Source organism: Hakea prostrata, chromosome 1, assembly GCF_041222555.1.
Source record: "Hakea prostrata isolate BN-2017 chromosome 1, UWA_Hpros_2, whole genome shotgun sequence".
Taxonomy (NCBI): Eukaryota; Viridiplantae; Streptophyta; class Magnoliopsida; order Proteales; family Proteaceae; genus Hakea; species Hakea prostrata.
The window spans coordinates 65,467,920-65,480,566 of record NC_142600.1 but is presented as its reverse complement, the minus strand read 5'-3'; the positions used below and the strand labels follow the sequence as shown (position 1 = coordinate 65,480,566).

At 38.8% G+C, this 12,647-nt stretch overlaps 1 protein-coding gene across 2 annotated transcripts in view; it reads left to right on the top strand.

The window, feature by feature from the left end:
- The window catches only part of LOC149029444 (protein SWOLLEN 1-like), a 41,360-nt gene extending 28,984 nt beyond the window's left edge, over positions 1 to 12,376 (top strand). For both annotated transcript variants that reach the window (XM_089141871.1, XM_089141870.1), the window contains exons 12-17: positions 5,500 to 5,567; positions 5,660 to 5,772; positions 5,873 to 6,724; positions 10,629 to 10,734; positions 11,537 to 11,839; positions 11,950 to 12,376. In XM_089141871.1, the coding sequence (XP_088997997.1) occupies positions 5,500 to 5,567; positions 5,660 to 5,772; positions 5,873 to 6,724; positions 10,629 to 10,734; positions 11,537 to 11,553 (1,156 nt within the window). In that variant the 3' untranslated portion in view covers positions 11,554 to 11,839; positions 11,950 to 12,376. The remainder of the gene's footprint in view (positions 1 to 5,499; positions 5,568 to 5,659; positions 5,773 to 5,872; positions 6,725 to 10,628; positions 10,735 to 11,536; positions 11,840 to 11,949) is intronic.
- Positions 12,377 to 12,647: the final 271 nt, after the last annotated feature.

The window sequence follows — 12,647 nt, the reverse complement described above, 5'->3', positions numbered from 1 at the left end:
CACACCTAAATCTCAGATTCATGTTTTGTAATACTGGGGAACCTCCTTCAACCTTCAAGCCCTCATTCCAGCACCGTCAAGTAGAAGACCCCAACCCTAGCATTCTCCTCCTTGTCCGCAACCTCCACTGCCCCTCCCTTCTTCGTAAGGCCTTGAATACCTCCAACCCCATCGCATATACCCTGTGCCCCTTTCACTCTGTTTACCTTCAAGTCCTAGCCCCTGCCCTAGCACCTGCAGGCCTCCTTCCCCTCCTCTCCCACATTAGTCAAATCCTGACCCCATTGGGAAACCATAATTCCCAACTCTGTTCAAGCCCTTTCTACCCTCACTAGAATCACGGAAGCCTCTAGGTATCATTCCTAACATTGGTTTCCCCAAAGCAGCCCTATTTTCTGGACTTAAAAAATTCCTGCACCTCATCTTCTCAAGTGAATCTGCAGAATTTTGAGAAGTTTCAGGAAGCCCTAAAACACTCATACTGCAGCCCCTACATCTCTGAAACAGTTTCTGAACACAGATTAGTAACATAATTAGTTCTAAACTGCAGGACAGCAACCCATTCCCCAAACCCTAAACCTAGCTGAATCAGTCCTAACCCTAATCTGAGTTATAGATCAAATTTCCAATCTGAGCTTCAATCTTCAAAGAGTTCATATCTGAAATTCATCTCCAGCAGGCTTGGATTGTATAAGGAACCCTAAAACCCCTCTACCTTTTGCTGGAATTTCCTGTGCAGCTACATTCTAGGGAAATTATAGCTTTACCCTTAACCCTAGATCTGTTGTCAGTTGGAATCTAATTTAAAAAAAAAAAAAAAAAAAAGACTCCATCTGGATTATTCCCTATTCATTGTGCGAGTTTGTTAGAAGATTTCATTAGTGTTGAGCTGTAAATTGGATTCTAATCCAAGAGGATTCCCTAGTTAGAATTCAAGTCTGATTAGTTGGTAGAATCCAAGGTTGTTTATTAGTTAGAGTCCAAGTTGAATCCAAGATTCAATGTAATATGGCTATAAATAAAGCCACCTCTCATGTAATCAACAGTTGATAATTAATAAAGATGAAGATTGCAGCCAGGAAGTGCGCCTAGTGCTTCAGGGCTGAGAAAACCCTGTGGCAGCTAGAGATGTTCAAGATTTTCTTCCACAGCCTCCTCTTCTCAAGTAAGTCAATCCCCAACCCGAGTGCCTGTTGCCCTGCCAACTCGCCAGCCACTTTCCCACCGGCGACAGCAGCCTTTCCCTCCCCTCTTCTCCTTCCCCCTTGCGGAAGCATGATCCCCTGACTCCCCCCTCCCCTGCTTCTTGCAATACCTCCTCTTTCCCTTGTTTTCTGTTTATTTTATTTTCTTCTGGTTCTTGTGACAAGACTGAAAACAGCAGGAAAAACAAGAAGAAGAAGAAGAAGGAAAATGAAGAAAAAGAAAGAGAAAATCCCGAATCTTGAAGAATCCAAGATCCATTCAGAATTCTTCAAGAATCCTTTTTCCCCCTGCTGCAAGATACCCTATCCTAAAAAGAAAGAGAAAATCCAGAATCTTGAAGAATCCAAGATCCATTCAGAATTCTTCAAGAATCCTTTTCCCCCTGCTGCAAGATACCCTACCACTTACTTCTATACTGTGAAAACTGTGGGCCTTCCTTACCCTTTCCCCTCCCATTCCATCTGAATTTGGATCCTTTATTAAAATCCTCAAGTTCTTCCTTCCCATTTAATTTTTTAAAACCCTGAATCTTTCCTTAGACCCTCACACTTATGTTAAAACAATATATATCTTATCTTTGCCAACCCAAGATCATCACATGGGACCCTAGGATATTCCCTCCATTTTTTCATCTACTGTAGAGCATCCCATCCCTTTTCCTGCAGACCCTCGTTTATTCAAATATTCACATAGGTTTAGCAGTAACTTTCAGCCATCCCAAGGGTTGATGTTTCAATGTTGCAACTAAGGAAAGTGGATTGTGGAGCATATAAAGTCAAATAAGTGGATTTTGGAGCATATAAAAGCAAGTAAGGAAAGTGAGTCATCAAGAAAATAAAATCAAATAAGGAAAGTGGATCATGGAGAATATAAAATCAAGTGGTCAAGCTGGCTGATTTGGTGGGACATTGTCTTTCCTTTTTAGATAGATTAAATCTTATGTTTATTGGATTTTATTATGTTATGTATCCTAAATTTGTAGTACGGATCCCATCAGATATTGGATCTAATCTTAAGCTTATACTAGTAATAAATAGAGTACAAACTAGAGGGGAGAGGCTTGTTTGAGTCGTCTCTCTCTCTTCTCTGTCTGTCGTCGATTTATCTTCAATAGAGGTTCTAGTTTTGTTACACCAAGTAAACCCCAAACCTTCCCATAGGATACCTATAGGCTCCTAGGATCATCAAAACATCTCCTTGTTAGCCCACAAACTATATCCTAATCCTTGGACAACCCATTATTTGTTGGTTCTTATCAAAAAGGGTCTTGGAAAGTCTAACCTAGACCCGGGGTTACATCAATTCATAACACAGGGGGAATATGTCTGATGCTTCCTCATTGTCTCTGGTTTTAATGGCTGACTCTATGCGTCTTCCTCATTCATATTTTGCGTTTCTTTCAATTAAATCTCATTTTGGACCGTCAATCCTTGCCATTAGACTATATTTACCATTTATTGAGGTTCTAGTTTTGTTACACCAAGTAAACCCGAAACCTTTCCATAGGATACCCATAGGCTTCCAGGATCTCCAAAACATCTCCTTGTCAGCCCACAAACTATATCCTAATCCTTGGACATCCCATTATTTGTTGGTTCTTATTAAAGAGGGTCCTGGAAAGTCTAACCTAGACCCTCGGTTACATCAATTCATAACAGAGAGGAATGTCTGATGCTTCCTCATTGTCTCTGGTTTTAATGGCTGACTCTATGCGTCTCTGTCATTCATATTTTGCGTTACTTTCGATTAAATTTCATTCTTGACTGTCAATCCTTGTTATTAGACTATATTTACCATTTATGCTCCCTATGTATATACCATATTGCATCATTCATTACCATGAGAGGAGCTTGGAAATTATTTTTTGGCATCTTACTTGCTTGTAGATTATTTATAACGTGATGAGTTGCATTGGGAATTATTGCTTCAGATGTTGCTGTTTGGTCGGAGTGCTACTTTTGCTTTGTTGAATTCTTTTGTTGTGATGTTCATTCTTTGAGATACTGATAAGTGGTTGTCATTATTTGTCCACATGTGATGCTACATGCTAAAAGTTTTCAGTCTTATTCTTTCTGTTCAAGACTCTCTAAAGATTAATATTGTTGAGGCTTTTATCTGATGATGTTATTTTATAATAACAATAACTAACTAGTTGATCTGCAGTCACCCATACTACCTATTGGCTGTGGCAACAACTGCTTCCTTGGTCCGTAATAACCTATATTACCTGTTTGTTCAAAATAATCTGTATTGCCTTCGAGACCTCAATTTTAGTCTTTATCTCTACCTTTGGTTAAGCAAAATACGACCTGCTACTGGGCTTCTTGGTGAAGGGCTTATGCGTTGACACCGGAGTTGCACTTCTATCTTCTATTTTTTGGAGATTCCTACCTACTATCTACCTCTTGTAATGCACCTATTGGAGATGCTACACATTTGGGACAGTGACTACTTACTCTACTGGTATTATTTGGGTTGGTTTTGATATTGTTATTGCTGGTATGATTGTGGATGCAATTCATGCCTATTCTTCTCATTGTTGGATGCTTCATTCAACATGACATTTGGTTATTGAAATTGCTTTCGATTATCTCTTGGGTGGAGTTTTCTTAATGTTTGCTAGCATGTGCTATTGCTACTTTTGGTCAAGATGAATGAAGCTTTTAATTTCTATTCTTGTTACTCCAAACTGGGGCACTTTAACATGCATGCTCCAGCTTGAGGGGGAGTGTTAAAAGTATTAGAGTAGGATACGTCCTTTATTGATATGTCGTATTCTTCTATTGTATATTGAAACTGTGAGGGAGTTTTGCCTCTCATGACAATACTATTCTAATGCAGCTCTCCCTCATCTCTGTTTCTCATCTTCTTATTTATTTAGTTGCTATTTTGTCACAATTCCCTTTTTTTCTGCACAATTCTCTGAAGAATTGTTGCTATTGATTGATGTGCTTGTGTTAATATTTTGCTACCAGAACAAAGTTCTCTTTCTGCTGCCTATGACTGCTGTGTATTTTCAAGACTGGTTTTGTTGTTAATATATCTTCTTGATGCTTTGTAATTAGACTCCTAGTAGGCTTCCTACCAAGATTACATTCCTTGATTAATATAAGAGAGAGATGATAGAGGTATTCCTTTCTGTTCCGTTCCTATTGTGTTCTCCCTCTCTCCCCTTCATTTTCATCATGTTCTTCATTTCTCTTCTCTGAGATTCTGGCCGTTGAAATCTCGCTTCTCACAAGTGGGTGATGACATTCTGGTAGGACAACTAGTGCAACCTGTTCTTTATCTGAGATCTGAATTCACTGGTTTTCCCTTTTCCTAGTCATCATTGTGCTCCTGTTTATCGTCTCCTATAACCAGTGGATTTTGCTCAGCCTTGCTGAAAAGATTACCGTATATAGAGTACTCCACTTGGATATCTGACCCATTTATTGGTTAGATTTTGTTATATGATGATTCTCCTGGAAGTATTAAACTGCATTTTCAGAGTTCTGTATTATTTTTAGCACTGTTGTCATATTCTTTATTCCGTATTAAATTATCAGGTAGGACATAAAGATCAGGATTTCTGGATATCATGGCATACATGTTGAATATCCAAATTTGATTACCATGCATTATTGAGTTGATGGAGGCAGTGGATCCTTATGGTTGATGTTGTTAGCATCAATGCTTAATTATATATTTGAGAGAGTATGGTAGTAACATTAGGATCTTGTAATTCCTGTCACAGTACAAGAATATGTGGTCATGCTTCCCTCCCCTTCAATCATCCCCGTTTTATTGAGGCAGTGGGTAACCTGGTATGGATGGATGTTAATGATCTTAAAAATCATGCTGGTGAGATTACAGTTCCATTCTTTGGCCCAATGGATTTCACTGAGGTTCTTGCTCCTGGGATGTAGATATCTCACTCATGCTCGGTTGTGATTCTGTGATAGGTGACATTTCCGTATGCTTTAATGCCATGAATAGATTTTGTCATTGGTGTAAGCCTTGTTTTTCATGTGCAGAAAGATTTTCTGAGTTTCGATGCATTCATGGAAGTATGGAACTATGTTGAAATTTCCTTACCTAGGTGGTTTTGAGTGATTATCACTGTTGAAACCTAAGAATTAGTTTCTACCATAACACACCATTGGAGTTGATTAGAAGGTTTATTAACCTTCATTTTTCTGGAGAATTGGAGTGTATTGTTTTCATTTTTCCATTTTCATGCCACAATTTATCTCTGTTTTATGTCTTGTGCTGCGAGCTAGTATCATTTGATTCCATAGTTTAAATTTTCAGATGGTGGGAAGGAATCATCATGGAAAAGAGCAAAGAAGATGATCCGACATTCACTGTTCATTTTCCAGGTATCTGTCAATTATTTATATTATACAGAATTACATCGATTCTTCTATTAATTTCTTTTCTGGGAGATAAATTTGTGTTACTGTGTATGCAGCTCGAGGAGATACATCAGCTGTTAGGGCATGGCATCTGCGGCCTCAGCTTGTCTGGAAGGATGGGCAGTGGGTTGAATGTCGCTCAACAGAAAATAATTCTTGTGCTGCTGAGGTCCACTATCAAATACAACTTATGTTTAACAGCCCTTACCACTTTTCTATTACTTCATAATTGTTTGTTTGTTGATATTTATCTCTGTTCTGATGCTCAGGGTGATACACCACAGGAAAAGCGACCTAGACGGGAAAAACACAGTTCTGATAGTAACCCTGTAGTGGAAGCGAGGGACAGGGTTACATTTTCAAAAGGTACTGGGGATTCAAAGCCACTGGCTCTTTCTGAGAAGGAAAAGGTTTTTGCTATAGGGAAGAACACCAGAGGGGGAAATGGTTCTGATGCACTCAGGACAAAGTCAAATGGTCCACAAGAGGAAGTTTCAAGAGTGGTATTTGGTGTTCCTAAGCCTGGGAAGAAAAAGAAATTTATGGAAGTCAGCAAACATATTGCTGGAAATGATTCAGGTAAACTAGCAAATTGCTTGATGCCTCAAGGATCTGGTCGTGGTTCGAAAAATGTTTCTAAAGGTGATCCCAAGGGGAAACAAGTTATTGAATCTAAACCCAAAATGATCAAGTCAGGGAGAGTTGTTAAGAGTTTACGCGGAAAGGATAATTCTTCTACATCAGTTGTGCCTGCTTCAGATGCTAATGCAATGCCAAATAATTCAACCAATTCTAAAGCATCTCATGGCCAGGATGGGAATACCTCAGAAAAGCAGAGCCTGGTAGAGTTTGGTTGTTCCCAAGGCACTCACAGACCAATTGGAGGCCCAAACTTGGTTTCCTCACTAGCTCATTCATCGGATGCTCCTCTCTCCAAGAAAAAGACTTCAGCTGTGGAACCTGTACAAGGAGTCGTCGGTAAAGGAAAAAATGCATCTGCTGGTGAAAACTTGACTAAAATTGGAGAAAAGGTTGCTACTCACAGTACTAATTCTGTTAAGCCAACACCAGATGCTGTTGAGCCGCGGAGATCCAATCGACGTATTCAACCAACATCCAGGGTAATGTCTTCAGAATGTTAAAATTCGTTTTCCCTGCATTGGTAGTGGACGTGTACAGGTTATGTATTTTATTGTCTTGAAGGTGAAACGGAAAGTATTTTATAAAAAATAAAAAAAATAAAAGGAAAGAAAGAAGAGCCCACCCCAATCACATCTTGTCTGCTGTCTTTTTATATGATTTGGCAGAATAGCTATTGATCTTGTTTTGATTAATTTCAAATACTTATAGCATTGGCAGGTTCCTGAGATAAACTTAAATCTGTAAGGTTTTTCATATTCTGTGATGAAATATTAGTAAAGATTGTACTACAAATTATGCAACTTACATGATTTGCACTCTTTTATATTTTTATTCAGTTCTTTTATGTTGCATCCTTTAGTTACAACTCTGGTGGTTTCATCTTATTTTTAATGTATAATTGTAATGTGCCAAAATGATTGAAACATCCATATGGATTTAAATAGAACTTCTCATCATGGGGAAATATACATGCATCTAGACATCCCTTTTGAAGAACCTATGCATAAATATATGAAATTTTGTTTGGAAACAAGATGCTAGAGAAAGCAGCCTTTTAGTTGGTGAAACATGAGGGTGGAAAACATTAAAGACTAGTATCCAACGAGTTCAGAACAAGTAAAGTGGTTGAGCTTCTTAAGCTACTTTCATTATTGGATAAGTCTTATAGTTCTTTTCTTCAAAACTTTCCTTTTAGACACCTTTTTGTATAGCATGCCTTATATTATCTGGTGGAATTTTGAATAGGGATTGCCATATTAGGCTTCCAATATTTTTCCCTGCCACTTATTCTTTAGTTACACTGTTGCAACCTTTTGGTTGCAGGTTCAAAACTTGGAAACAGCCTCTCCTTAGACACAGGGGCCTGTGGCTTTGTATGGTTGCTTCTCCCAGATCCTCCAGTAGTGGGAACCTTGTGCACTGTGATGCTTTTTTATTTTGAAGTTTTGGATTAGGGTGTTGTGATGACCTAAAGTGAAAACTTAGCCTTATCCTAACTAAACCAGCTCTCCAATCGATTCTATTCAAGGTCATACTTGGTATAAAGCCTAAGCTACACATGCCTTTTCCTACTTTCTCTAAGGTCAGTCTTCTGGTCTGCTTCTTGCTCTTTCTAGTTCCTGCAATCTGAATTAATTCACTCCTTTGCACCATAGTTGTCAAGGTGACAAGGTGCCGCAAGGTGGTTCGGGTCAATTGAAATGCCTTGGCACTTCTAGGCTGTTAACGTGTTTTAAGTGAATTTTTAGCGTGTACTGTACACTCTTGTTCAACATAAATATATCATATATTATAGGCAGCCACCTAGGCTCTTCCGAGGCAGTTAAGGTGTTCTAAGTGATATTTTAGTGTACATCCCATAATACTCTTGGTCAACATAAATATATGATAAAATTACTAACAGTAGGCTACATAATTATATGATAAAATTACTAACATTGGGCTATCTTAGGTCATCCCATGGTTGTCAAAACATCCAGCTGTCCACCTAGGAGCCTTGGCCCATTTTTGGGTCAAGGGGATCTAGTGTTGCCTTGTCGCCTAGGCAGCACCTTGTAGCCTTGCTTGGTGTCCCCTTGGTTTTCATTGCGCTTTATTGCTTTGCCTCGCCTTGTTGCCTTGACAACCATGGGTCATCCAACAATTAGAAAGTACATATATTGAAAGTGAAACAATTAAGACACTTGATGAAGAAGAAGATGAAAATGACACAAACTATATGGTCAAATATCCAAATATGGAGTTCTAAATATTTAAACAAAAAATCCCATATATGGACGGTAAAAAAGAATGTGATAAAAACACAAACCATAACAATGAGGATTCTTTTCGCTGGGGGGGGAAGGAATAATAGTATACCCGATCATATGATATTCCACGCTTAATTGATGAAAAAAAAGTTGCCAAAATTATTCTCTGTTAAAGTAATTATGTAAAAATAGAAGTTATAGAACGCAAAATGACGGGAATTGATTAAGAAAAATTATTGGAGCCAGAGAAGATGAAGCTGCCAGAGGAAGAGAGGAGTTGGAAGAAGAAAAAAAGGCTCAAAAGAAGCCTGAGAATAAGTTCATGAGTGATTTTAATGAAGAAAAAAAAGCACAATAGGTCAACCCATTGTACAAAGAGAAGCTGCAGAAAACAGAGTGAAACACTAAAAAGAAAAATTATCAGTGAATAAGCCTCGCCAGAATCAACCTAGCTTGAGAAGAACCCTCACCGGAGAAGAATAGGTTGCTGCTGGTGGTCCTCACTGCTGCTGCGATTGTAACGTGCTGTGTTGCCTCTCAGAATGAAGAAACTAACTAAAACAAAAAGTGGGGGGAAGAAGAAGAAGAAGAAGAAGAAGAAGAACCTTAGCTGGAGAAGAGCAGGTTGCCAGTGGAAAAAGGTATCATGCGATGGGAAATCTGTGAGGGGTTTAGGTATTGTGCGATGAAGAATGTAAATCTGTGAGGGTTTTAGGTATTGTGCGATGAAGAATGTAAAGCAAAATGTTTTTCCCCCTCAATAAACAGGTGATCCCATGTAGCTGACGTATATTTCAGTTTGATACACCATTCAATTGTCATATTTAGATCTACTCAAGTCAATGCCATACCCTCGAGTTAGAATCTTTAGAGTTTACAAATTAAAAGTAGAAAAAGCAAAATGGTGTTGCCTTGGCTCTCAAGGTGTCCAAGGCGATACCTTGGGGAGATGAGGCGTCCGTCTTATACACATTCAATAAGGCATGCATTGCCTTACACCTGGAATTTCCGCCTGGACGCCTAGGTGATGCCTTGACAACTATGTTTTGTACTGGAGAATCCAAAGGCATCCATTGAACATGGCCATGCCACTTCCCAACTTTCTTTAGCTTATAATATGTTGAAGGAACTTCCAGACCAGCTGTAGTTTGGTCAGTTTATACTACTTTCAACAATTATGAGCCTTATCCCAACTAAATGGGGTTGGCTACATGTATTCTTGCCTTCCAATCAGCTCTGTTATGTCATACTAGATATGAAGCCTAAGCCATGATGCAATCAGCTGTCGTGTGTTTTTGCCACTCTCAATCTTAACATCTTTCATCTCCTCTACAATGGTTCTTAAATCCCCCCATTTCAAACCATAAGACATATTTTTAGCTAGTTGCTTGATTATATTCTATAAATATTTTCTTTTTCAAGTTTTGAAAGGAATATATCATTTTAGTTCCAGATGTACAGCTTACTTAATCCATCTTATTTTATTTTCTGTGAAGCATCCCTCTATATCTCCTTTACTTATGCTGAAGACCAGTGAACTAAATTTGGTGCTATTCTTTTCCAAAGAACAGTGGGCATCTTTTAAAGTTTATATATATATATGTATTAGGTTTTAGAGTGTAATTATATTTGTAACTCCTGTTAATTTTTGGATCACTTAAAAGTTTGTTGGCTTCGATATCCTTTACATTTTTTCTTTTGACTTCACAATGTTATCAATTTATCCAACTCATGAATTTGCATCTTATACTGCTTCACTTTTTTATTCTTGTTAACACTATGTGTTGATTTCTTGGAAAGGAATAAATTCCTTATTTATTGGATTATCTGTGTTGTCTCACGGATTGTAAATTTTGTGTATTGAAAGCATCATGTCCTCAACATTCATTTCGAGAGTGGTATCACTGTCAGCCTATTGGATACTTTTTTTAACCTCATCTAATGAGGGATTGGGCCCACAACCACCAGTCCAGCATTGGTGATTGGTTTTCTTCTTAGCATATGCAAATGCTTGGAAATGCACTTTGTGTAGTATAAATTTTATAAGATGGTTAGTGTATGCGTATTCATCTTTATGTCCATAATATACATGTTTTTGACTTTGAAAGTAATGATTTGAAGCTGATGCTTACAGCTATTAGAAGGGCTACAGAGCTCCTTGATGATGTCAAAGGTACCATCTGTTTCACATGAAAAGAGTAGTACCAAATTGCAACAAAGAAGTGGAGCATCATCAAAGGGTAAAATCCTGCTCTCTGCATTTTATGCTCAAGTTCTTTGGAATGTGATATATCATTGTGGATCAACTAATGTCATGGAGCATTACAGCGTCTACTGTATCTCTTTCCCTATTTTTCTCCTCCGGTCAGGTTTTTTTTTTTTGGGGGACCTTGCCTGTTATTAAATTAGCTGTAAATATTTTGCAATTTGAAATTTTTGGAGGGGGACGCTTTAGAGTTGAGCTTAGCAGTCTCAGACAAGGGCAAAAGAGAGTTATCTAGGCCCCAGGTAACAATAAGGTGTCTGTTCCTTGAGAACATAAGCTAATGGCTTTGGGGCATGCAATAAAATTTTGGAGCTACCGTCTTCAAAGTGGCTGCCAAATCTGAGTGATGTCAAGAGGAACTCTGCACCATGAATGGATTCTTCTGTTGCACACTATGATTGTGCCACGTGGATAACCCATCCCCTTTGGATAGAGGGAAAATGATATGGATTTTTTATGTCAAATTTCAGAGCCTAATTCAGTCAAATAGCATCCTGCATAATGGCATGTATCTCCGTGAATGCCCATGCACTCCCAAGTTGCTTATTGGGTGTACTTCAACCCCTATTTACTGAGTCCTGCAGACTAAGTTTTTCTTGAGATTCATTTTGAGCCCCAATTGAACTGCCATGTGGTATATATTTGGGTGGTGGAGGAAGGACCTCCTAGATGGGCTGTTTTAGGAAACCAGAGCTCCCTAAAGTCTCTCACTTGCGCGGTCTTGTGTGTACCTGTATACTGTTCCAAGTCAGATGCTAACTAAGCTTTTGAAACAGGGAATAATCATGGATGACCAAAGTTACCTGTGCTGCCATTCGACTTGAAGAGATCCTGTCACTGTTGGGTCAGATAGTTACACCTGTGCAGAATCTGTAAATATTTAATATCAGTTAGGGAAAAAAGAATATAATTTTCCATAGAGGTTTATATTAAACTTAGTTTGTTCAGTAGCATGAAAGGCTACAAGCAATTGCTTTCCCCATACCCCTCCCTGGTGGGACTTGACCCTGAAAAAGAATCTAAGCTAGTGACATCCAATGCTCTTACTGCATGGTTCGCCTGTCTTGCCCGATCAACAGGTACAACCTCTTTCTTCATTTTGTTGTATTTATTCCATCGCAGTCCTCTTGACATGGACATCAAATGACAATTGTTGAATCTGGCTGTCCTTTTGCTGTGTATTATGTAGTTGGAGTAAAGATGCGGGTTTCAAATGCCATACTGGTCAACTCTCAAGCTGATCAAGTAACTGTGCCTTGGAAGGTAGTGCTCAAAAGTATTCTGTGGGATGGTCATATCCACCTTATGTATTTGACGTATTATTTGATTTGATCTGAAGTTTACGCTCTCTTGTAGGCTATAATTTACTAATAGATAAATGTATGAGATGTTTTTCATGATGTGTTCTGTCCTCAGTTTTTGAAGTTTGTCATTTTTTCCTGACTCTGGTCCAGTGCATCAGTACTTGAGGCATGCTGTATGTTGGCCCACTATTTGCAGGGATAGTTGTTCATCCGGTCCTGAGTGTTCCATTATCCTCGGTTCATCAAGCTGAACTATGAAGGCCTGTAGCCTCCTTTGCTTGATAACTGAACTCTGCAGATGTTTCTTGAGCAAAAGAAGCCTATTCTTGATAGAATTCAGTACCTGATTCTCTGGGTGGTCTCGTACTGTGTGCTTTGAAAAATTGCAACACATGGGCTTGGCTGCACTTTGTAAAAATGTTTGGGAAGCATGCTTTCAGGGACTATGTACCTTTGTTGAGGGAGCTAATGGTAGTAAGCCTGAAACCAAGAGTGGCACTGCAGCCTCCAGGGAGTGGGGTCATGACCTTTTTTTCCTAAATGTCTTGGTGTAGCACATGCTCTCGGACATGTTCATTCACCA